The sequence below is a fragment of the Myotis davidii genome, unplaced genomic scaffold (assembly GCF_000327345.1).
Source record: "Myotis davidii unplaced genomic scaffold, ASM32734v1 scaffold70, whole genome shotgun sequence".
In the NCBI taxonomy this organism is placed as follows: domain Eukaryota; kingdom Metazoa; phylum Chordata; class Mammalia; order Chiroptera; family Vespertilionidae; genus Myotis; species Myotis davidii.
Window position 1 is genome coordinate 2,230,776 of NW_006282434.1, and position 25,815 is coordinate 2,256,590.

Below are 25,815 nucleotides of genomic sequence, written 5' to 3' on the forward strand. Positions count from 1 at the left end.
AACAAAGGGTCCAATCCCAAAGGTTGGAAGTTTGAAAGCTAAAAAACTCAAAAGGGGGGAATGCTGTCGGAGACTAGAACATAGATGAATTTAAAATTAAAAAACAAAAACTTAGAGAGAATTAAACAAAAAGTTAGATCTTTCCAGATAAACTTTTGGTGAGTTTAACAGGGTCATTCTCTGAGATCTAAGAGGCCACACCTCCCTGGCAGACAATGTAGGGTCATATGCAGGTTACAGTGATGTTCTCCTTTTGTGAGATTTCTTACAGCTGCTCATTGAATGAGTCGAAATCTATAAATAAGGGCATCTCCAGACCCATTAGTGTAACGACGGGATAATGTGTACAGTGCTTAAGAAGTGAAATCACTGGAAGAAAGGAAAAGTTTCAATTGGCATGCGTCACAGAGGACCAAAAGCAGATATGGCCATTTCTCAAACACAAAATGCCATTAAGAGTCTGTGATTACATCCTCCTCTTTTCCACCTTATCTAGCAGCCAATTTTATTCTACAAATCACTGTTCTATCTTAGGAAGAAAATGGATACTGAATGAATGGTAAGGTTTTAACCATGTCTTCAAAGAACTCAATGTGGAGAGAGAATGAAAGAGAACAGAAGTTCTCCCTCTGAAATCACGCAATCAAACAAAATAACCAACTTTGCCAAAAAGACAACTCAACCAGGATAGTAGATAAAGCCAATTATCTTTTGATACAAAGAAAAATACAATTTGGATTACTTACATAAGTATAGAGCAATGACAGAGGTAAAATTGTTTTGTTTTCAGGAAACCTGTGTTTTTAAAAAATTACTCTTTATATGTTTAAATTGAATATAATAGTAAAAGAGAAAGTTTGAGACCTTAGAAATAAAGTACTTCCCTTTCCATTAAAAACAGAAAAGGAAACAAGGCTGGATACTACTATGGTATATGTAATTTCAGAGTCTCTTAATAAAAGATAACATTTAAAATATAGGGCCTTCCACATTTAGACTCTTTCAGATTTTCTGAGGACAATATTACACTTGAAGATTATTTATATGTAATGAGTCAGCTCATTCCTCTCATTAATGGAAATCTATCAAGCACATATACAATACGTGGTCTTATGCTGTTTTCCACCTTCCAAAATACACCTATTATAGGAAAAAGTTATCATTGCTGACTCTGCTGTGAATTATTAAAGAAAGCAATCTAATCTGTAAACATAAGCCTGCATTCTTTAAAGCTAAAAGAGTCTCACTTTAAGCAAAGGTTTTCTAAGTCCCTGAGGATTCAGGACAAACACTCAGGTTCATAAAACATCAATGTTCGAGCCTTAGAGTTCATCAATTCCAACTTCTCAAAGATACAGAAATCACAAACTATGTCTGACAGGCAACTATTTCAAAATAGCCTTACAGTTCAGAAATTCTTCCTTCAGCTGAGGCCTTATCTAGAAAGTAAGAGATTTGAGCTCTGCCCTTGAATCCTACTTCTGCAGTGATGTGTGGCCTTGGTAACATAATTTGTCTATCCCCTGAATAGGGATATTAAGGTCTAATTGCAAACTAACAAGTCACAGACAAGTAAATAAGGGCATATAAGAGGGTTCTTGCTTCTACTCAATCAAGTGTTGTTGTTTTTTCCTGTTTGCATTCTCTGTTCTCTTCAAATCCCCATTCAAAAAGTTCTACAGAATTGACAAAGTAAACAGAATGCTGCAGCTACATAAAAGCTTCACTTGAATTGGCAAAGCCATGAACTCCAGAGAAAGAGTAGCCCAGAGACCAGAGCAAGAAGTCCTTTTGAGAAAGGAAACAACACTTTTGAAACTCACTGCAGGAGATGTCAGGCTTCAAGAGAGGTGAATTCAGCCCTGACCAGTTTGGCTCAGTGAATAGAGCGTCGGCCTGGGAACTGAAGGGTCCGAGGTTTGATTCCAGTCAAGGGCATGTACCTTGGTTGGGGGCACATCCCCAGTCGGGGGTGTGCAGGAGGCAGCTGATCGATATTTCTCTCTCATCGATGTTTCTAGCTCTCTATCCCTCTCCTTTCCTCTCTGTAAAAAATCAATAAAATATATCTTAAAAAAAGAGAGGTGAATTCTATAAACCACAGCCACCACAAATGAAAGAACAAATTTGTATGCATGCATAGAGTAGAAAGACATATGGGCACACACTGGTCTTTTCAGCCACACTTACATACAGAAAGCAATTTCTATAAATTTTGTATTCTTATATAAGGGAAAGCAGACAATATAAAATTCTCTTATTTGTGCTGTTTTGTACATTTTTTTTTTTGTTCTGTACTCATTTTACACCTTGACCCAACCATGGAAAACATATTAAGCTACAAGGTGGAACATTTTAATTGTAGTGGGTGAATAACTGACCCTTAAATGGCTGCAAACTCTGGTAAATGAATCATCTATTTCCCACAAAACCTTATTAGAACTCTTTCATCTATGGAAATTTACCTGCAATAAAACCTAGATCAGCCCACATCCAGCCTGAGCCAGTTGCTCATCCTGTTTAACATTTCTCCTAGTAGGGTCACGAAGAACATGTTAGTTACTCTTTAAACTAATGTGCTCTTAATGAAGCCATTTCGACATGATGAATAAAGCATTAGCTCTGTGGTCATGGTCACCCAAGGATTTACAGACTTAGCAGGCCACCCCACCTCCTATGAGTTGCCCCGGGCTAGAGACCTTGTTTTCTCTTTCCACATGCTCTGTAACCAATGGGCTCCCTGGGACAGTTGGTTTTGCTCTGAGGAACTCACAGGTATGGTTATGTTATGCAAGTGAGTTCCTCAGGGGAGGGGTATTGCGGCACAGTGCCTGAGGGAAATGCATGTGCAGTGCAATACCCAATTGGAAAGTTCTAGACTGGCAAGAAGCATTCTGTGGAAACAGGTCAAACCTCTGGTGCCACTGGCTGTGTTCAGCAAGATTCAACTGGAAGTGCTCAGACAAGCAGATGGCTTGTGGGGCCCAAAATTTCTTGAGACTTGGGGTGAAGGTGGTTCTAGCGCCAAGGACATTCATGATTCAGAAGCTAATAGGAAGACTGTCCTGGTTCTTTCTTGGTGAAAGTGTTTATGCTCTAGCTGTTTTGGAGGTCAGGCCTTACCATCAGAAGTAAGGCTTATCTACATACAGTGGTCCCGGCAAGGCTTACAACACAGAACATCTCCATGGAGGTTCCTATTCCCCAAAGAGGAGGGTGTAAAATAAACGCTGATGGGAAGGTTCCAGCACTGGAAAAGGTTGAAGATCGCTGTAAACACTGCTGCTACAGCTATAACTCCTTCTGTACTCCTTTTCTATCTTGGTTATAGACGTCCATAAAAAGGTGAAAATGTGCTGCTCTCTACCCCACCTTCTCCCATGTTAACTCATTCTTCCCATCAGTAGGAGACAATATTTGCCTCTTAAAAAATGTCATCTAGAAATCCTTTCCTAGAAGGGAGGGTTAAGCTTCTCAAATAGAATCTGTTTCTACTCCAATCTTCCAGACCAAGGACTCATTGGCCCCTGGGAAAGTAGCCCATTTTTCTAACCATGGTTGTATCAACAACTAGACCCATATGACAGGAGGTCTATAAAAATGTTGGAGAGCTGAAAATGTTGTGGCAACGAAACATGAGTTATCAAAAATAAATGATTATTTAATAAAATTCCTATAAGTTTTGTATCATGACAACTTTTCTAATTATCAAATTTAATACTCATGTTGACATTATTATAGTTGAATATCATTTGTAAGTGGGGCTTTCTCACTTTGTAAATAATTCCTGAGTCTGAACAATTATGGAGAAATCAGAGCTTGTTTTAAATAAAAGGAGTAACTTGTAGGCAAATAATTTCAAAAAGCAAAATTATAAAAATCTTGTTCAAATGTCCTTTAAACAAAATTAAACAAATGTCAGGTGTAAGTGCATTCCACACATTTGATGTGTGTGGTGAAGTCTGCAAAAGTAAAGCTTCTGCTGCCTGAGCCCACGGAGGCTACACGGCTGGTCTGAGGCACCGTCTGTGTCCTTCCTGCTGGCTACACTGGGATAAACAAATCTATCATTCCCCCCAAATCTGCCAAACTTGGATCAAGTGCTATCCTCGTTATTTATTCATAGATTACTTACAAATTATCAGGGGAAGGTGGAGAAGCAAGCAAAAAAATGACCCTAAAGAACCCAGACGTGAAAGAAAAACATCTGGCCGATGGTACCAAATGTAATTTCATGTTAGCTTAGTGTAATCATATTTATTTATGGTATTATTATTTATAAAAAATTAGGCTGAATGTGCTTTGCGGGAATGACAGTATGTTGCTATTGCTACTGTGGTTTATTATTTTCACAGCTAGATGGCTTAAACTCAATCTAAACAAATATTGTAAAAGAATTCCCACTAGCATTGTCATATTTCTTCCTTTCGAGTTGATGAAAAAGACCTGTTTTCAAGTCCTGTGATGTTCTTACTCTTGTGCAATTCTAAATTTTATGGTTGATTATGAGATACTGTTTATTATAAAATAATGGCTAAGAAAACAACTGTCAACTAGTGGTGGTTAAACAGTGCGGTGTACCAAGTGATGGCATTTGAGAAGTACAGTGGCTGTTAACTCCAGGCCTTGCCCATTGAGCCATTAGGATAATTACTCTATTACTTGCACGATGAAGTAGACATGTATTTATGTACTGATCCAACATATCAACCTGACACACACTTTACAACACCAATAGTTTTATTAATAAGCTAAAAAAGGTTGACATAACAATATTTACATAATCAACCTTAAACTCAATGTAGCATTATTCCAGACTTCTCACAGTGCAATCTCTGCACACCAAACTCTTACTTGAATAGCAGACATCATCTTCATTCAGACATATTCCCCAAACTTTTGCTACCAACCCTAGCTACCAGCTAATTTAACTGTCCTTTGGTCTAGCAGTGAAATTTGCATGAAAATACAGTGACACAGTTCTTTTCAATCTGAGAACAAGCATTAATATACATTAGGTAGATGGGAACTAATATTCTTTACAAGGACATTTTAATTTTAAAAGGTATCATTACTAACACTAATACTTGTAATGAGTTAAAAAGCTAAAGTCATAAATTACAGGAGAATATCATCTTATCCCTTCCCCCAGAGGCACCCACTGGGAAAATAGCTTACTACATAACAGTCCCACATAATTGATCTTATGAAAACTCACAACAACCTATGAGATAGATGTTATTAGCAACTTTTTACAAAAGAAGAAAAACGAAGATTCTAAAGTTAAGACTTTGGGTCATTTACCCAAGGTCACAAAGCTAATGAATAGTAGGGACTTGGCCTGGACCTCTATTTTTCTAGATTTGGGGAACTAAGGTTTTCTCCAACAAAAAGGCAGACAAGGAAGTCCTTCTTGGTTTGACTGGTTCTAAAGGGAGAGGAGTCTGGGGTAAAAGGACTAATTTCTTGCCCTGGGGATGCATTCACATAACAGATGTGTATTTAATGCTTACTCAAGGCAGATCACTGTGCTTGAGATTGGCTATAGAATGGTGATTAAGACATAGACCCGGGCCCTGGCTGGTGTGGCTCAGTTGGTTGAGCATCATTCTGTGCACCAGAAGTTCCCAGGTTTGATTTCCCATTAGGGCACACACCTAGGTTGATCAATGTTTTTCTCTCTCCCTTCCTTCACTCTTCAAGATGTTTGCAAATTAAAAAGTGTTAGCAGACTTGAGCTTGCTATAGTGTGCATAATAGATACTCACAGGAGCCTGCCTAGTATAAGAAAACAACAACTAGATTCTGAATATAACTACTTATTAATGTATTGCTGGGCTTGCAAGAAGGAAGGAAAGTTACTAAGATTACTCCATCCCCCTTCCATTCCCCACAAGAAAGAAAGACAAGTAGAGGAGGAGCTGCTGTGAGCAGTAAGGAAACATGAAGCCAGAGTTGCTTGGAGGGAAAATGCCAGCATCAGCACTGCGCCAGGAGACAGCCTGGTGGCAAGGTAGAGCAGGCTGAGGATCCCATGTGATCAGGACCTGGAAGCTTTGTTGTCTTTGCATGGCCCTTACCCCAGGCCCGGTCAGCCATCCTAACCCCTCTACTTCAGTCATAAAAGTAGGCAAGGAAAAGAATCTGAGCAAATCAGCACAAATCCCTGCCAAAAAACATCTCAAGATCCATGCTTTATTGAGTAGCACATTTTTCTTAAAGTCAGAATATTGATTGCACATTAGAGAAAAGGAGAGGGGGAACAAATGCATAAGACGTCCGCCTAGGGTTGATCTGTATGTAGCCTGGGAGTTTCAATGGGCTAGAATTTATCAGAAAATCTTACAGGCGCCTTAGCCCAAACTGGGCTTAATTTTGTCTGAATACATCTATTGAGGGTAAATCTGTGGTTTGAGCTAAGAGGTTGGAATAAATATCACTGCCATCAAGGACTGCCTGGAACTCTTCTCCCTGTGCAGATAGCGCCTTCACCAACACCAACACTTCTCTCCTTAACAAAATATAGTAGTGAGAGACAGGAGGGCAAGGTGGGAAGGCTGGTCAGGGCAAATGAGTGGGACGTCTGGGAGGTAAAGTTGGATTACTAACTCCTTTACCCACCCGCTTTGTGCCAGAACCCCTTCCCATCCTCGTCCCACCACTTCTCCCCAACACAGTGTCTCTAACACAGCTGTATAATTACATTGTCAGCTAGCTACAAGGCAGGCCTGGAGTTCGGTTCTCCTTTCTGCCAGCCACCAGGAGCTAGAGAGTGGGAAGTGGAGGTACTATGGAGCTCGGCAGAGCCACAAGCTAAGTAAACCAGAAATCCCAACTTCTAATTCCTGTTTCAAGGGAACACCAACCTACTGGAGGTTCTGGAAGCACAAGAGTCTATGTTATTGTGGGATGTACATCTGAATCAAAGTCTCACCGTGTTCTTATCAGATTCATTACCATTCGACACTTAGCTTTTCATTCCCAGGAAAGACATTCTTAAGCCCTGAGAGCTGATGTGGGGACATCCCTTTTTCTGCCTCTCCCATTAAAAGGTGCACAGCAGTGTGGCAGCACAATTTGCATATCATAGGAGAGCTCCTGTCACAAGTTCCCTGTGGGCCAGTTTCCTGAGCTTTTCCACTTCATGCCTTCAACCCTCCTCTCACAAGTTATTTGAGGGGCTAAACGCATAACGCCCTTTGAAGAGCTTAAGGAAATGACACGTAACTGGCAACACTGTCAGACATTTTGATAGTTAAATCCAGCCCTTTAGCTAGGTTCTCATACAGGAATTCTTTCCATTACAAAATAGCAGCAAGAACTCCACGCAGGACAGTTTTGTAAGCATATCCCCCCTCCCCACCCCCAAAAGTACATATTCTGATCTCTCTGGTTTTTTTCTATCAGCATTTTGGTTTAATTCATTGTTGGTACAAATGACACTAGACTAATAAATTAGGTGGTCTGAGCCTTTGTGTGGCAGGGTTTCACTGTAGCATCTCTGTAAACTCCTGTGGTCCAGTAGATCAAACAGAGGGGAAAGCTAGTAATCTTGCTGTCTTAATCCAGCAAACAAAATTCAGAACAACAGCCAACAATGGCAGGACGTTTTGGATATGTTTTGTAGCCTTAGATCACACACGTGGGAACTGAGGAGATGAGCAGACCATTTTAGGAAAGGCAGCAAATTAAAGAGAGACTGTGAATTAATACTGGAAACGTGATGCAGAATAAAATAGAGGTTATAGTCCTATCCTTCCAATCAGATCTGTATGAGCACAGATTGTTTCTGAATTTGCAAGTGCCTTGTTGCGTTAAATTGCAAAATTTAGTTTATATGAGGATAAAGGTGACATCTGAAATATATTAAATGTAATCCAATGGTTATAAATTTATACATGAAATCCAGAAGCGTATATTTCCTCCCTGCCATGTGATCGCAGTTTTGGTGTATGTACACGCAGCGGGGCTCAACATGGAGGTAACCAAAGCAGGTGGTGCAAAGCATTGCTAATCTTGTCCACTGCAGCAAACAACATGCACAGTATTAGTAAGCGGTAGGTGACTTCTGACTCTCTCATGTGGATGGAGAGGTGTTAGAACTAGAACAGAGAAGTAGCTAAGTGAGCCACCTACTCTTCAGTTTCCTCCCTTTACCTGAAACAAAAACAATGGACCAGCTATTAGTTAATAGCACATTTAAAGTTTGCTGAGAGGAAGAAGGTAGTAGCAGTAACAAGATGCTGTGGTTAACAGAAGATGGTCCATTTACCTACATACACTGAAACTAAATTGGTAAACTGCAGCATATTGGGTCAGATGGTCTTTCTATTTATAATTTTTGCCCTTTTTTTGTTCTTCAAAGAACACCTTTGTAGATATGGGTTTTTTAAAATTCTGATCAGAATTGGCAGTAGGAAAAGAGCAGGGGAAATAATGGAGATTCCAATACTTATGTGATACATTCACAAACCCTATGAATTTTTAATGAAGGAACAATGTCCACAATTAGATTTGAAATGAGCTTTTCTTTATGGGTGCTCTTATGGTAAGTGAGGTGTGCATGAATTTTACTTTATATTCAGTAAATGACACAAGTGTAAACAACACCATGATGTAATAGAAAATAAAAGCAAATTATTGATTGTTCACAGATTTTCCTTCTCCTAGATTTGCAGAAGTATGGCAGTTTTTAAATTTACATTTCATGTTATTTAAATGTCACATATATGCCAAGAAACTCAGTGCATTTTCAAACAGTCATGACCTGAAGCTGTCCTTTTGTATCATATAGAAAATTTTTTTATTTGTTTAATTTGTTTAAAACTGAAAAAAATGTTAAAATTAAGAACTTTGGGGAGAAAGATATTAAGCTTCCCCATTTATAAACTGAGCCATCACAATGAATATACAAATATTTAATAGTATAGAAGATATGAAAATAGAGTGGGGTGATGACGATTTAATTTGCATTTTGAGGCTAAAGCTGATCTCTTGTCTTCAGATGGCTTAAGTTTCTAGCACCACAGAAACATGCACAAACAGCTTCCCATCTCTCTTGGATGGCCTCCAAACTCCTTCAGAATCTGCCTTCTGGTCACCTTGGCAACCTCAGTTCCTACGGCTTTCTGTCCCCTAGAGCTCCCGGAACACAGGGCTTATAACTCTTCTTTGAGCCTGACAAAGCATTGTCCTCCCTCAGTGACTTTGCACTGTGGTTCCTCTAGATACATGTACAACAACCCTGCTCGCTCCCCTCAGTCCCTTCTCTGCTGAAATATCACCCTGTGCAGGCAGGCCTTTCCTGACCTTCCTAAAATAGCATCGTCACTTACCTTCTGTCCTTCTACCAGCTCTATTTCTCTATAGGATTTCTCAGTCTCAGAGGTCATATTACATAATTATTTCTTTGGTAAGTTGGTCTGCCATAAGGACAGGCTGACTTTTAAAATTTTTAAATAGTTTTTCTGCAATATCACCATCAGCCAAAACAGTGTCTGGCACACAGATACCCATGCTCCCTCCCCTTCAACAAATTCACTGAGCAAATATTATGAGTGTGTATGTTGCATATGTGTACACATTTACACATACACACACACAAACATATATATAAATACTGTATTAATTTTGTTTTCTATTTTCTGTATCTCCGGATGCTTTGCCATCTGGGGACTTGCTGACACTAGAGAGCTCGCCCATTCCTAGAGACAGCAAACAATGCGCCTGGAAGCGCACTCTTCCAATGCAAACCAACTTTCCAGGGCGCATCCCCTCCATCAGCTCCTTTGTGGGGCTCACACCGGCCACTATCCCCAGGGCCAGGTCCTAGACATATAGAGTCAGCCCTGTACCTCAGAACCCTGGAGTTATTCAGACTAGCCAATCCTAAACCGCATACCCTGCTTCGCCTCTGCTCTCCCTGGGGAGCCACAATAAGACCTCTGGCCAACGTTTCCCCATCACTCCCTCGACATCCTGACTGACCCTTGACCCTGGTGCCTCTGATGTGGCCTTCTGTAGTGCGGCAGGTCCTCTCTTCTTAGGAACTCTAACAAACTATCTTTTCTTTTTTTTGTTTTTGTTAATCCTTACCAGAGTATATTTTTTCCATCACTTTTCAGAAAGAGCAGAAGGAAGGGATGGGGGCAAGGAGAAGGAGAGAGAGAGAAACATCGATGTGAGAGACACATTGTCTGGTTGCCTCCCGCACACACCCCGAACTGAGGCAGGGGGCAGACCCTTGACGGGGAATCCAACCTGTGACCCCTTGATGCATGGGCCAATACTCTAACCACTGAACACACTGCCAAGGGCACAAAATATCTTTTCAACATCAATCTTGTCCTGGTCTTTTGGCTTCACCGTACCGGAATAATAATGAAATCTGTATTTTAAAATGCACATATACAAATTTGTTGAATGACTCAATTAAACATGAAATTCACTGTATCTTCAGGAAAGGGATATGTAATCGTCACCAGGAGTTATGGTTTTCCTGGACTCACAAGAAAGAAAAAGACAGTGACAATTTCAGGATTTATATGTAATTTAGCCCTCATCTTGGCTCTGAGACGGATTGGTTTTGTGGTTACTATTGTTGACATCTATTTTGAACCTCAAGCTTTTTGGGGGAGGAGGGCGGGGGTTAGACACTATTAACTCAAGGGAGCAGCAACCCTGACTTGTTCTTTTTGCCAGACACAAATAATTAACAGTAGATAGCAAACACCAATAAATTGTCAATGAAACATATACAAGTTTATGCTCTTTCAATATAAGGAAATAATAAGGCCTACCCATAATTTTCTAAATTATAGCGAGCTCTAAAAATAATGAGGACACAGTCCCACTACTTGAAGTACTCAGGCAGGTTTTATTTTTGTGCTTTGTTTTTTTTAAACACATCAGAGCACAGTTGTTCTCTTTTCATTCCAAGAAAATATAGTTCATGTTGTTCCGTGGCCCGTGGGCAGATGCCTCGATGTTCCCTGCTGGAACGCACCTCAGGCAGGGCTGAGCCTGGGCCTGACAGCTGTGGAAACTGATCCTGGGAAACTGACCTTTGATGCCCCCTCATAGAAGCTCAGAGGAATGTGCTGGGTGGTTACCCATTCTTTGCACCTGGGAAGGTGGAAAGCCGGAGGCTGGGGTTTTCAGCACAGTCAGGAAGGGCCAGAGGGATATGAAGACATCCACGGGCAGGGCAGAGAGAGCACCCGCATGGGCTGGAGAGAGGTTCGCCCCTGTTAGTCGCTGTCTTTGGCAGGAGAGCCCTCACTGGGCTTCAACAGGCAGGGAGCCTGGCTCTCTAAGGGGGAACGTACCACGAAGCCTCCCACTCTATGCAGCTGTCTTCCTGCAGGCACACCATTGCTCCCGTGCTTACATTACACAGCTCTTTCCAACCACGGTCACCCTGCTGACAGCCACATACTCCCGATGGAGAAGCCTGACCCTGCTTAAGGTATTAGTAATATTAAGAGAATATCACCTCGCTTTTCAAATAAATTCAAGGATTAAGAATTTGCATTAGAGGAGACAGGAGTGTTCTCTCTGGCCCATCAGCCTTCCTTTCTCACCAGGGATGCACACTGCCTCCTACATGTCCTCACCCACGGCTGCTCCCTGTGAACATGGATCCCCCTTCTCTTCTCTATGCATCCTTCCCTCCGGGCTCACATCAAGCCCCACCTTCTCTGTGAAACCTTACAAACCAACTTGTTATGACTGCTTGCTCCTTCTATCTCCAGAATTCCTCAAGGGTGGTATGTCCTGGAATTTAATGTGTGATGTGGAATCATTAATTTAATTTTTAATAGTTATGTTTACTTTGAGCCATGAGGTTAATGTTTTCGTGGATTACAAAAATTGTCAAATTTGGCAGTTTCACATATTTCAAATTAACATGTTCCAGAAAGAAGGGTAAGATTTTGCTGATATTATTGCTTAGAAAGAGGCTAAAAAGGATACTTTCGCGAGTTTTATATAAAGAAATAAGTTAATCAATATTCAAATGGTACAGATACAGCAAACACAACTAAGCTGGTATCCACCATCGAACTACAGAACAACGGCACGTTGGCAAGCAGTGTTCTTTATGCCCTTTTCCATTTAACATGACCCACTTTCTTGTGGTTGTTTTCTATGTGCGTTTTCTCTCCGACTAGTTTCCCCAACATTGAAAGGCAGGGAGCAATCTGAATGATCAACCTTGTAGCAGTCACAGCAGACAGACCTGAGAGAGGGACTTGTGTGATCACTTATGATATCTCTTTAGGAAACACGATTTGTTCTCCTTGTTATTTATTCTCACATTGAAAACAGACGGGCCATGCTGTTCTGGCCAGGAAGCTTTAGACCAGAAGCACTTTAAAACTCAGGCCTCTGAGTAACTCAGCATGTCAGAAACTGCCCCAAAGTATTAAGATGCCGTGTGGTCTGTTGGAGAAAACATGAGTTGACCATCTGGACTCGCTATATTTAGCAGCATACTATGCAGTCTCCGCCACGTCCCAGCTCTAACAGACAATGTCACAAACAGGTGGAAGAAAAAAAGACTGTGGGAGCCAGATCCTCCTAAAATATCCTCTCGGCACCTGTCCTCTCTGCACAGCTACTGACCACTGCGGCCAGCACCAGGTCCAGCTAAAGACTGTCTATAAACTATGCGGCCCTAAAATGTGGGGGGCGGGGTGGAAAGAATGACTCATATTTCAAGACATTAATTAATGGGACTCATACATTTCTCTTTTAAAAATGTATAAACTTTTAAATGCAATTGGTATTCTGAAAGCTATTGTAACTTATGCTGTTTTCCAAAAAATACAGTAAAGAAAAACAAGTATTCCCACGAACCAGTCTTTATTGCCATTTACAGAATGATACATCTCCACAGTAGGAGCCATCACTAGATGTTGAAACCAATTATGTTTTTAAGATATTGTAGAAATGTGTAATGAGGAGAAAGGAAAGCATGGTTTTCGTCTGTGTGTCAGGGAAGTACCACAGCAAAGACAAATATGGACTGAGTGTTGAAAGATAAAAAATACCTCAATAGGAAGGGGAAGAGGGAAAATGAGCAAGCATCTGAAGAAGGGACAGCAAACCCCAAGGTGTGAAATAAAGAGTGTGTGGAGGCCACTGGAGGACACAGCTGGCTCCTCACTCTCTCACATTTAAGGGAGCTTATTCAGATCACACTGCTCTTCATATCTATATAATGACAATGGTAGCTTTAGTCTCTAAAAGACTGCTTTGAGGGGAATGTCGAGGGATTTAAATTCATACTTCCTACGTAAAACGTTTTTCTACATAAAGATGCTAGCTTATCAACTAGAAACCAAAGTGAGCTTTTTTATAAAAGATAGACTGAAAAGATTAGAGAAGCCTTGACAATATAAACATGTATTTACTCACCAACTCATAAAATACTAAAACTAGGATTTTACTGCTCAAAGCATGAAGGAGATCATTTTAGTAGAAAGAAAATAAAGTACGTTTTTACAGCATAGAGAGTAATCTCAGAATTCATTAGCCAAGAGAACAAAAAATACACAAGGTATCATATATTTTAAGACAGTTTTAAATAAAGTCAGGGAGAACAGATTTAAAGTGGTTTACTTAAAAAATAGGTTAGGAATGACAGGAATCTGTTTGCAATATTTAAGGACTGGGAAGAACTACATAATAACTGTAATATTGACCAAGTGTAAAAAAAAGTCAATAACAACATGAAGATGACAGGACTCTTAGAAGAAAGTTGCTATATCAGCCTAGCATTCATAATAGTGAGGACAGAGAACATTAATTCTAACCAGATTCATGCCATTGATTTATGAAAAACACTTTAAAAAGTCAGTAAACTTTTATGGTCATAATCTAGTGAATGAAGAGTGGATGTCACTATTGAAATCACCATGTCTTTACAAGAACTTCTCTTACAAATTCTGATTCCCAAAGGAAAAAAAATAAATTGAAACGATTACAGAAAAGTAAAAACAGTCACAAAAGGGCAGGAGGACAGGAAGAAGTCTTAGAACAACACTGGAGAGGCCTGGATCCAGAAGGACCGGGACTGAACATTTTGAAAAAAATATCAGAGCTACTACTTGGAATATATTTTAAAATATCTGAAGAGAAGGAATAAGGAAAAATACAAATACCTTTTGGGAAGGCCACTAACAATAAATAACAAAGATGACAGAATTGCTCAACTCCCATTTTGTGAGTCTCTTTCTGCAAGCAAAATAATCCATAAACAATGCAATCATGAAGTGTTAGCCCGAGATGGTGGTGGGAGTGGAGAGAGGGAAGACAGTAGAGCTAGCAGCAGATATTCTCAGAACAAGCAGCAAGCTTACACTTCCAAGGTGATATGCTACTTCGTCAAATGCTACCCACTCTTACAAATCTGAGTTTGCAGCACATTTATCCGGATTAGGTTATGAGACCTTGAGAACTGGCAACTTCGGAAACTGCCCATAATGACTATTGGAATTCCAAAGTTGGGTGTCAGTTTTGGAAAGACAACTTACTAGCTTGTGACTTGGGGGGGGGGAGGTTGAAAGTAATCTTCACATATTAGAAAGAAAGCTAATATAGGTGATGGTCCGGATGTTATAAGTAATACGCCAAAGAAGAATTAGAACCAGTGAGTAGGGGGATGGCAAATTGGTTTCAGGTTCCTTCATTCTTTTCCCATTCACTCAGTGGACATCTAGTTAACTCCTTCTGTGGGCAGCACCATTTTAAGTTCTCGGCAAAAACAAAACAAAACAAAGCTCTTTCCTCAAAAGGGAAGGCCAGATAGGCAGGTCGGTATAGAGGCAGGTATTTAGATAAATGGGTACATGTTTGCTGGGCAGGCCCAACTGCACCAGGGTGTGAGCCATGGCGATCAGGATGGCCACTTCCTGGGATGGGACGGCCAGACCACGGTGATTCATGAGGGCGATGAGGCCTGTGGGGCATGTGCAGTCCTCAGGAGGTGGGGGTGGCTGGCCAAGCCGAGTCTGGCTTTAGTGGGGCCAGTGGGAGCCCATTGAGGCCACCCCAACCCCCACAGGCCCCGGGTGGATGGAGCAGTGTCTCCGTCTCCATGCATAGTGCCCAGGGGTGGCTGTGAGCTGCTGCAACCCCTCCCCACGCTTCAGAGAGGGGGAGAAGGCTCGCAGCCACCAGCACCTTAGGCTGCACCATCTGAGCCTCAGCCTGCCAGGTTGGCAGGGTCCAGAGCAGGTGAGCTGCTCCCTTCCCCTAGTGGTAGTACAGGGAGGAGAGTGCTGGGTGCAGGGAGGGGACCTCAGCTGGGATCCTCCTGGTGTGGGGAAGGGGCCCAGCCTGGGCCCAGTGGGGAGCTTAGGAAGTCTGGCTAAGCAGGCGCTGGTTCATACCAACTCTTACTCTGCCATCTTCCTTCAGCTCTTCAAGCTAGCCCCCCTGCCCCACCTGTCCGGGGGAACGGGCTCTGGGTGACCTCCCTGAGCTCAGACTGTGGACCCAGAGACCTCAAGGAAGAGTGCAGGGGCTGGTGTAGAAGTACCAGGGCAGAGTTGCTTCAGTGTTTCCCTGAAGTTTGCAACTGACCCAAGAAGGAAACCCGAGAGGGGAAAGGCTGGGCGGCATGAATTGACAGCACTTTAGCCACTTGAAAACAGCTCCACTTGGAATGTGAGGCAGTTGTATATTCAGCTGAGAAGTGAGGGGGCTGAACTCCACCATCGTTGGGCTCCTGTTAGTCCTTTTATAGTAATCTGTTCTTTAACCACATAATATTTGTGTATTTGTCAATACATATTTTTCTCCATCTACAAATTTTTCTGAATGTCTGTCTCTCATACAAGACTGAAGTTCCATGCATTGTTTCTTTTACTCACTATTGTGTATCTAGCACAAGGGTGGTAACCTTTTTTCTGCTAAGGGCCATTTGGATATATTTGTAATATCATTCCTAGGCCATACAAAATAATCAACTTAAAAATTAGCCTGTTATATTTGGTCAAACATTGAATTAACTTACCCCCAATGCCTTGGCAGGGCTAGACCAAATGATTTCGAGGGCCTCATGTGACCAATGGGCCAGGCCAGACATTCCCCACCCTTGACTCTAGCACCTAACTAGGAAAACACAGATTTCCAGTGAATAAATGATCGATGAGTCAGATTTTTCTTGTGAAAGTTTTTAGACCACATTGCATCACTTTTAGTGGGCCAAAGATCTGTCCGTGAGTGAATTATAGACCCTGAAAATGGTTTCAGATAACTAGAGACAAAGCATTTTTAGATTTTTTTAATGCTATATAAGACAGCTTCTTATATAAAACAAAAAATGGAGGATAGATATCTAATAGAGTAAAACAGGCACAGGTGTTTAACCTGAGAAATAAAATTTAAACCCTAGGGTTGTTCCTTATGTAGATCTAAGAAACCTTAGCCTCAAAGTCTGATGAACCTAGGACTTCCGTATTATTTATAGGTTATTATTAGGGCTAACAATTAAACACAAAACAAATAAATGAACTAATAGGAAAACTAAAGCTCATATTAGTAGAATAATTAAAGTGAAAACAAATGGGTAACTTAAAGAGCCTAATTGTGACCAATGTGCTCCTATATATTTGAACAGTTAAATATTTACTGCAGTACTGATTACAATATTTCACTAACCCATGACAGCTTTTGAAATTTTACTTCCCTGAGACTGAATGTGAGGTTTTTTTTTTACCCAATAATGATCAAAATCAGAATTCCAGTTTACTTAAAATTTGCCATGCATCTCCCTAATACTACCACTTTCACATATATCATCTCATCTAATTCTCACAACAAATTTATAGACCAGGAACTAAAACTCAGAGTAACTTAGATGTATGTCTAAAACTAGAATGCTGTAAAAAGTGTTCATTATAATTGTAAAAATCCTTGAAGTATCATTTAAATTCAGATGAAAATGTATATTATATTTATAAAAGCATATTTTTATTAATACTAAACATAAACTGTAATCATTAGAATGGCTAGAATATTATGTTCTAAATAATCATATAATTTGGACAACTAAAGAGAAAATATTGTTTCAACTATATTATCAAAAAGATTTTAAAACTAGTAATAACATATATTAACATTATATGCACCCTTTGATAGAATACACTGAGAAGGGTATATCACCTCTGTGGTATTCTTGCCAAAATTATATAACCTCAACTTAATCATGAGAGAACATCAGACAAAAACAACTCAAAAACATCCTACAAATGACTAGCCAGAACTCTTGAAAACTGTCACAGCCATGAAAGACAAAGAAATAATTCATTTCGGATACTTCTGATGTATTCAGATCATCATTCTGAAGATCAGTACTCAATACACAGTACTGGATGTGTTCATGTAGGTTTAAGAAATTGGGATAGTTCCATAGCATATCCAAAATATTACCTACATCCTATGATACAAACTTCTTTTTACATTATTTGCAAGTGTCCCAGGACAATTACAAATCAAGAAAAAGATTCCCTATGAACCAGAGATTTCTGTGAACTGGTTGCAAATTACACTGAGTTAAATTTACAAATCATCTCTTACAAAGGCTGTATGTTTCTCTACATAAGTATCTCAGCTCAGATTATTAGAGTTATGATGGTTACTTCCTTTGGACAAACAGAAAAGCAGACAAAGAAAAGCAAAACAAAGTGGTGTGTGTGTGTGTGTGTGTGTGTGTGTGTTGTGAGGGGTGGGGATGGGGGTGGGAGGCGAGAATTGAAACAAGAATGAAGGAAACACATTCATTAACCTGGGAATGCTACTAGATGCTTCAGGCTAGAAGTGAGCAGCTTGCTTCTAAACAGATTTTAATTTTTAATCCAGTGGAATAGGTCAGATGCAGCTCTCCCATCTGGAGGCCCCGTCCCAGAACCTACCTGCCCTAAGGCAGTACTGCGGGTCTGCTGGTAATGGTCACCTTTGGGTAAAAGCAATCTCCAGGCAGCCACTTGGCTCTGCGTATTCGGATCCCAAGGACCAGTAATAAAACTCGGATGAACTCTCCCAACCGGGAGGAGGGCTTCTCTTTAGATATATTTTAGGAGTGAGAAAAGACATAGCCAATAAAAACATTTTTTAAAATAGCAGTGGGGGGGGGATATCTATGTTTGAAATAAAATTCTAATAAATAAAGATCAGGTTTACCACTTAATTAAAATTGGGTTGAGGCATATATGCTGGTCCAAATTCGATGCTCACGAGACAAAAGCTCAGACATGAGAGAGAGCTCCTGGGAAATTAAGTGGCCTGTATGGAGGGAGTATTGAACAGAGCAGGCCTCAGAGCTTCCACGCATTGAACTAAAACAAGCAAGGATGAACCGAGTCTGACTGATTTCCAAGCATTTCCCAGACCTCAGATTAGCTGGGTATTAGTGCAGGCAGGTCTCAGCTGTCCATGAAAATGAGAACACATTTTAAAAGCTGTGTTTGAATGTTAAAGGTACCCAACATTTCTAGTACTGTTTACTGAAAAAGGTCAACACTCTAGTGTTTGATTTATGCACGCAGAACCTCAGTCTAAAAGCACTAGGTTTCCCACATGGCATTTGCTGAGAGTGTGTTAAATGCATAGTTTCAGAGCCAGGAATATTTATTTCAGTGGATGCATTATTAAGAACCTCTGCTGTGCCCACCACTGGGAGACAGGAGATGAAGCAGCAGTGACCTGCAGTCTGAAGGCCAAGGACGCTGCCTAACTGAGTCACTCACTATAAACTCTAACAGCAATAACCCCAAACCCACACTCCTCCACACCTCTCTTCAATTCCCTTTTGACCAGTATAGAAATAAGGAAAATGAAAATGTTCAAATAAAACTCACATAGAACTTTAGTTCCAAGATGGTGGTTTGAGCCTGGTGTCTTTTTCTATATCCAGATCTACAAGCATTCACATCAGCTCTTAGTTCTTGCAAATCAAGTTTAACATACTGACTCGTTCCAATAGATTTGAGTTAAAATTATTAAATGCCCATTCAAGTAAATTTTTATTAGTTGAACCAGAAATAATGCATACCAATTTTAAGATAGTGAGAGGAGTTATTCACCTTAGTAAGCCAAGAATATATGTTGTATGAATTAAAAACCTTCTTAGAAGTAAGTCCAGTGTTTTAATAGACTATGGAAAAGCATAAAATGAATGTCAGGTAAATTTTGACTGGAACACAGGAGAGCCTCCCTTTATCATTCTAGAAAACATACTTCTCTAGTACAGGCAAATCCCCTGATAAATTCAGACATTATCCTTTTCATATAAATACTTTTCACTTGGAAAAGTGTTTTCTTTAAATTGAATCCTTAGTACATTTTAATACATAATTCGATTTATACACACTAGACTTACATACAACTTTTCTAGAACACATTGTTTGCATAAAGCCAAGTGAACCTGTGATAAAAATTTCTATCCTATTTAGACGTGGGGAACAGTACTCTCATATACATAGTAAGATACACCTAGTTTTATATAACAATTTCTCCTTAAAAATAAGAACATAAAAAAAACGTAAGTCTCAGGAAATTTCAGAAGGCTGTGGTGTTTAAATTACCCTTTTACTTGATACATTTTCCAAAACCTCAGAACCCTTATATGAAAGAGGTGGTGCTGACATGATCTGATTCAACCCCATGAATAGGTACAGAGCCTCCCGTGCACTTCTGCCCCTGTGCTCTGTGCAAGATGAACCAGGCACCGTCCGCTCTGCCTGCCTCGGAGGTCACCCTGGGTTGGCAGGACACACACACAAAACTGGTTGTAATGCCCTGGCATCACACTCTCGTGGTCTGAATAAAATGCTCTGGCAGCACAAAATAAAGAGTGACGATTATGGAAGGGACATGGGAGCAGAGAGGGTAGTGCCCAGCAGAGGAGATGACATTTGAGCTGGATCTTGAAGGATGAATGGGATTAGAGCAGGCAGAGGAGAGAATTCCAAGGGGGTGTAGGGGGGGGGGGGGGGAGGAATCAGCCCATGCATGCCAAGTTCTTAAAATTTGACTTTTAAAAGTGTTTTACTAAAAAAAAAAAGTAAGTTTTCAATGTCTGACATAAAATAAAAATCACTGACTAGATGGTTTCTCACTGGCCTGCTCTTCCTCCCAAGCACCCTACGTGCACTAAGAAGAAGGAGAGGACTTCATGCACCTGAGCCCGGTAGGCCTGGGAGTGAGGAGTGCTACCACCACTGAATGGAGAAAAAGCGACTGCAATAATCACCTGTTTTCAGTGAGACTGAAACACAAGTTAAATTAATCTTCATGAGAAAGAGGGTCTGCTATGAAAATAAAAAAAAGTCTGCAAATCAACTGCAGGGTTTATAAGAATTTTGCTGTGTGCTGGAGAACAAGGAAAAACTGCTCATTTTCTTTTATTAATTTAATCGAACTGGTACCCTGGGTGGAGATAAAGGCGGGCTCCTCTGCTGGCACAGAAGAAAAAGGAAGAAGGGAAAGCGAGCTCCCCTGGGTAGACCTGGAGAGAGAAGTTCTTGGAAGTCCTCGTCTTCAGGTGGGTTCTAAGTAATGGCTCTAAGCCCCAAGGATTCTAATGTCCCAAGGATTCTAATGCTCAAGGATTCTAATGCCCAAGTGAAGATGATGGTGTGTATATGGCTAAGAGGCTAAGACAGGCCAAGCCTGAAGGGTGTTCACAGTGCTTAGAAGCTGACTAGAGTACAGCCCTCAGGGAGCCCTGGCCGGTGGCTCAGTTGGTTATAGCATCATCTCATACACCAAGAGGTTTGATTCCTAATCAGGGCACATACCTAAGTTTTGAGTTGATCTTCAGATAGGGTGGCAACCAATCAATATTTCTCTCTCTCCCCTTCCTCTCTCTCTCTCTAAAACAAACAAACAAACAAACAAACAAACAAACAAACAAACAAAACGAACAAAAAAACTAAGGGAAATTTGTTAGCTAGAATCCAAATATAATAAATCATATTTTGTTTTTTCATATTTTATCTAATGAAGTTCATTCATATTGCTATTTTTCAAAGATGTGTACATGTATGTGTAAGTACACCTCTGTGTGCAAGAGAGAGAGGTTAAAAAAATAAACAAACCAAGTATGTATGTAAATTATGTTCACTGTTTACTTTTCTTTGAGCCACCTACATGTAGAGTCAAGCTGTAGGAAGAGTTATTTAGGAGGGCACGTCTTAGAGCAGCAGTGGGCAAACTATGGCCCGCGGGCCGGATCCAGCCTGTCTGAAATGAATAAAACTATTGAAATAAAAGACCGTACCCTTTTATGTAATGATGTTTACTTTGAATTTATATTAGTTCACACAAACACTCCATCCATGCTTTTGTTCTGGCCCTCCCGTCCAGTTTAAGAACCCATTGTGGCCCTCGAGTCAAAAAGTTTGCCCACCCTTTCTTAGAGAGTTAACTCTTTTTTAACCCCCCATGTAAATAAAAGAAGGCAGCTTCTGAGAGCTAAGCACTTGGGTTCTTGGATTTCCATGTTACCCTCACTGCCGCGCCCCGGGGAAAGCACAGTGTGCAGGCTGCCGTGGCTTCCTGAGATTTGGGCTCCGGCCTCCAGTTCTGGGTCTGCCTCTGACTCAGTGTGTGAACATGGGCTGGTCAGTTTTTTCAGCTAAAAACAAAAGTCAGGGTTTGGATTAGACACTTTTCATGGCTGTTTCCTTCAACAATGTCCTCTGATTCAGTAGTACAATATCATGTTCTAAAGAAATGTTTCCATCCTTCTGGGTTTTATATATTCACATTTTAGAGCCACTGTAATAATAACAATGCCCCATCTAGTGCCAACACAGGGAACATTGGTACAGGAGTGCGGAGGGGGGAAGGGCTCTCTAGCTTCCGGGCTCAGCACGGCAGTCGGCACACGTGGTGCCCCAGTGAGCTTGTTATGCCGCAATGACCCAACCTGGTGATGCAGGGCATCTTTTAAAAGATCGTGTTTTACAACTTTTATGTGTGATGTACAACACTAGCACAATAGGACTTTTATTAAGGTTGCACGAAATAATCATTCCTATTATTTTTGCTGGCAGCTGCCACCACAAACATAAAAGAGCCTCCAGGGGTGGGGATCGGCAGGCAGTACCTTCCTGATGGAAGATGAGAAGGGACACGGGCTGAACCTCAGCCAGATCCTGGCATCTCACCGAGGTTTTCAGACACTGACCTGGGAGTTCAGCAAGGTTTTAATCGCTTCACCATTCCCTTTGTATTTCTTTCTTTCCAAATGCTCTCACAAGGAAAACACTGCTGACTGGCTAACACCTCACCACACACTCTTAGAACGTCCTGGGTTCCACGCCACGCTGTCCCTCTTCTCACTTAATGGCATTCACAGGACAGCAACCAAGGCAGGGAACAAACACAATTACTGTGTTCGTATGTATCATTTAAACAAAGGATGCGTGTATTTCCCCTGTGCTTATTTTTCTCCATTCAGTGCCACGGTAATTTAAACTTTTTGTACTGCCATGTAGAAATCCCTTAATTTTGGAACCTCCCTCCCTTCCATCTTCCCTCCCCCCCAGAAGCCAGGTGCATTCAGTGGAGTATTTGTGGAGTGTCTACTGCATGCCAAACATCATCTTAATGATGTCTGGGCTGAGAGAACATAATGAGCCCAAACTCAGAAATTCTCCATCATGCTGCCAGTCCTGCTCACAGCCCTGTGACCTGGATTAGTGGAAGCACACTTGACTTCTGGTGGCCAAATTCTCAGTGGCAAAGAGTTTTCTCCTTATTACCCCTGATCCTGATTCTTTTAATGGCTGACCCCACCCCAGCAGCTGCTTGTCTCTCAGATTGCTCCCATGCCGGCTGGGCTAACGGCTGGCTCTGGTTGCTCACCTGCTTGTTAATCTGCTTTGATCTCTTCTAACCTGCTCCCTCTCTGTGACCTTCATCACCAGTCTGCCTTCTGTCCTTACCTTCTAGGGCCTAGAATCTAGGCAATCACTTGGAATTCTACCATCTAGCCCAGTGATGGCAAACCTATGGCATGCGTGTCAGAGGTGACACGTGAACTCATTTTTTTGGTTGATATTTCATTGTTAAATGGCATTTAAATATATAAAATAAATATCAAAAATATGAGTCTTTGTTTTACTATGGTTGCAAATATCAAAAATTTTCTATATGTGACATGGCACCAGAGTTAAGTTAGGGTTTTTCAAAATGCTGACACGCCGAGCTCAAAAGGTTCACCATCACTGAATTCTAGCCCAATGCCACTTCTCCTAACCCTCAACCTGGACTTGCCAGTTTAATCTGCTTCTACTGTGATCCACATTCCAAAATCAGCTTGATCCCAGGTGTCCCAAATTGTCCTTAATTCCCTCATTACACAGCCCGATATTCCTGCACCATGATCTTCGTGTCCATCCTGAGGACAATGCACCCTTTAACTGATGATCAAAGGTTCAGAGTGATGGTCTCTGCTCAGTCCCACTGATATCAACCCAGGTCTGGCAGCTGTGGTACTCCTGAGTACAGCTGTTACCTGGTAACCAGCAACTGAGGTAGCTCAAACTTCCCTGAGGGCCACCAGAAGCTAGTGGTCTCTTAAAAAATACTAAAGAAAGGAAACATATAGAATAGGACCCGGTACATGACAGGGCCTCAATTTTTTTTGGCAAATTATGTAAGGGTATCTTTTAAATAACAAATTGCCAATGTCCAGAGTTACGATTGAATATTTTAAGCTTCAGGATAGGAAATCATTTTGGTTTATGTCTCTATCCCCAGGACCTTGCACAGTGCCTGGCATAAAGTAGGGTTGATAAACATTTGTTGAATGAAAATGACTTTGTTGAGAAAAGTATGTCAAAGGCACTTTTGGAGGGTATCTAATTTCCCAGGAGTTTAGATGAGACACCTTAAGATGTCCAGACAAAACTATCAGATCTTTTGGACCCCTACATCCACATGCTGCGGCAGTAGCGTGTGGGAGTCCATCCCATGGGCATGGACAACACAGGAGAGGAGTGAGAACTCTGCAGGATGGCCTGTGGCCTAATGTCCACTCCCTTCCTGTTGGGTCCTCTGCACCTTCAGATTTGGCCTAGGTTGTGGGAGGTCCTTCTGATAAGCTACTTACTCATAAACAAAAACAAGAATCTGGGTTTGGCCAATCATCTTCCATGTTTGAAACACATACAAGCATGAAACAGCCTGCTATAGGCCCTCTAATAGAGCCCAACACAGCTGCCAGAACAGCTGGATGACAATGGCCTAAGAATGTACTGCTCTTAGTGAATGGTCTGAGGTCAGTGGAGCATTTAATTTTTTTCTTTTTTTAGTTCAAACAATCCAGAAATGTAGAGAACACTATACTTAGGTCAATCAAGGGAGCATGATTTTCAAATTATATTAGCACTCATTTCACATTAAATATAAAGCATTTGTTTTTTAAATGCTCATAGCAATCCATGAGCAAAATAAATAAATATATAAATAAATAAATATAGAGATACAGAAATGTTTAGTCCTAGCGGTGGTTCCTAATAGTCATCTTGAGATAAATTTCCACAACGGATGTTGCAATTAAGACAGTAATATTTATTGAAAGGTAAACCATAAATGTATAGCCCCTTGAAACATTATCGAACAGAAGTAATTTATACTACAGCTGGTGCACTGCATTTTAGCCCTGCTTTGATTTTATCAGCATTTGTCAATTAATCAACTTGAACCTTGTAAAACATGCTCTCATATTAGTAGAAACAAGCAATTGCTTGCCGACTTTGAAGGAAAGGTCGTTTAATAATTTGCTAATTGTGCAAAGATAGATTTAAATTTATAAAAAGGTAAACATTCATTATCACAGAGTATAAACTGCACTTTGTTTCAGATTAACCTTGCTAACTTAAATATGGTCAATGGTTTCACTTTTTTTTTTTTTTTTTTTTTTACTGAATAGCAGACAAATTTGACAGAAAGAAATTAATCTAGCGTCAAGTTTTTAAAATTTATTTTAAGAAACTTTTTTGTTGTCATCTTTGCCATTTCAATATGTTGCTAGCCTGGAAGCTATGATTATAAACAAATCAACCATATTTTCTTAGCAGAAAGGTGAAGAGAAAAAAGACAAAGCACAAGAAACAGCAAATGGAGAAGCACAAAAGAGCCATGCAGTGCCAATGTCCCTTCCCTTCCCTTCCCTTCCCTTCCCTTCCCTTCTCTTTTCTGTTCTTTTTGCCTCAGCTCATCCTTCCAATAGATGAGATGTCAGCTCCCTGCTTCTGACTGCTGGTTCATTTTAGGTTCAGTATGTGGGAAAGGAGCTGAGTCAAGCTTTTCCAGCAACCCATGCATCAGCACACTCGCCAACTCTCTGGCAACCAAGAAAGCACTTTAACTCACTGCCACAGCATCACACCACCAACCACTGTGCAGTCATAAAGGACTCCATGAAGTTTAAAACGTACCTCGGAGAGCAATGTCTACACTGGGGTCTGCAGGGCTGAATCGAGAAATCCGCACCATCTTAGAAGCGTAAGTGAAACTCGAGATGAGCTGGCCTGCCTTAAGACATTTGTAAGAATATGAATTTTGCAGGGAGTTTAGAGACAATGCTTGTTGAGTGGAGATAGGTCTTGCCAGACCCAGTCTTGGCAAAGTGCTTTGCTGCACAGCTCCTTTTATAAGAGTCCTAAGGCCCAGGTTGCTCTCTGCCTGCTCAAACTGGCTTATCAATCCATTTCATTCCATTCCATTCTGGTCTCTCTTCTAAATAAGTCATTATTACAGGCACATTTCCCTAAGCAGATGCAAACACTCTTT

General features: G+C 40.9%; 1 protein-coding gene across 1 annotated transcript in view; it reads right to left on the bottom strand.

Moving 5' to 3' along the window:
* ENOX1 (ecto-NOX disulfide-thiol exchanger 1) overlaps positions 1–25,669 on the bottom strand; it is a 271,625-nt gene extending 245,956 nt beyond the window's left edge. Inside the window, exon 1 of the mRNA XM_006752974.2 lies at positions 25,461–25,669. Coding sequence (XP_006753037.1) covers positions 25,461–25,518 — 58 coding nt within the window. The 5' untranslated portion in view covers positions 25,519–25,669. The remainder of the gene's footprint in view (positions 1–25,460) is intronic.
* Between the last annotated feature and the right edge of the window lie 146 nt (positions 25,670–25,815).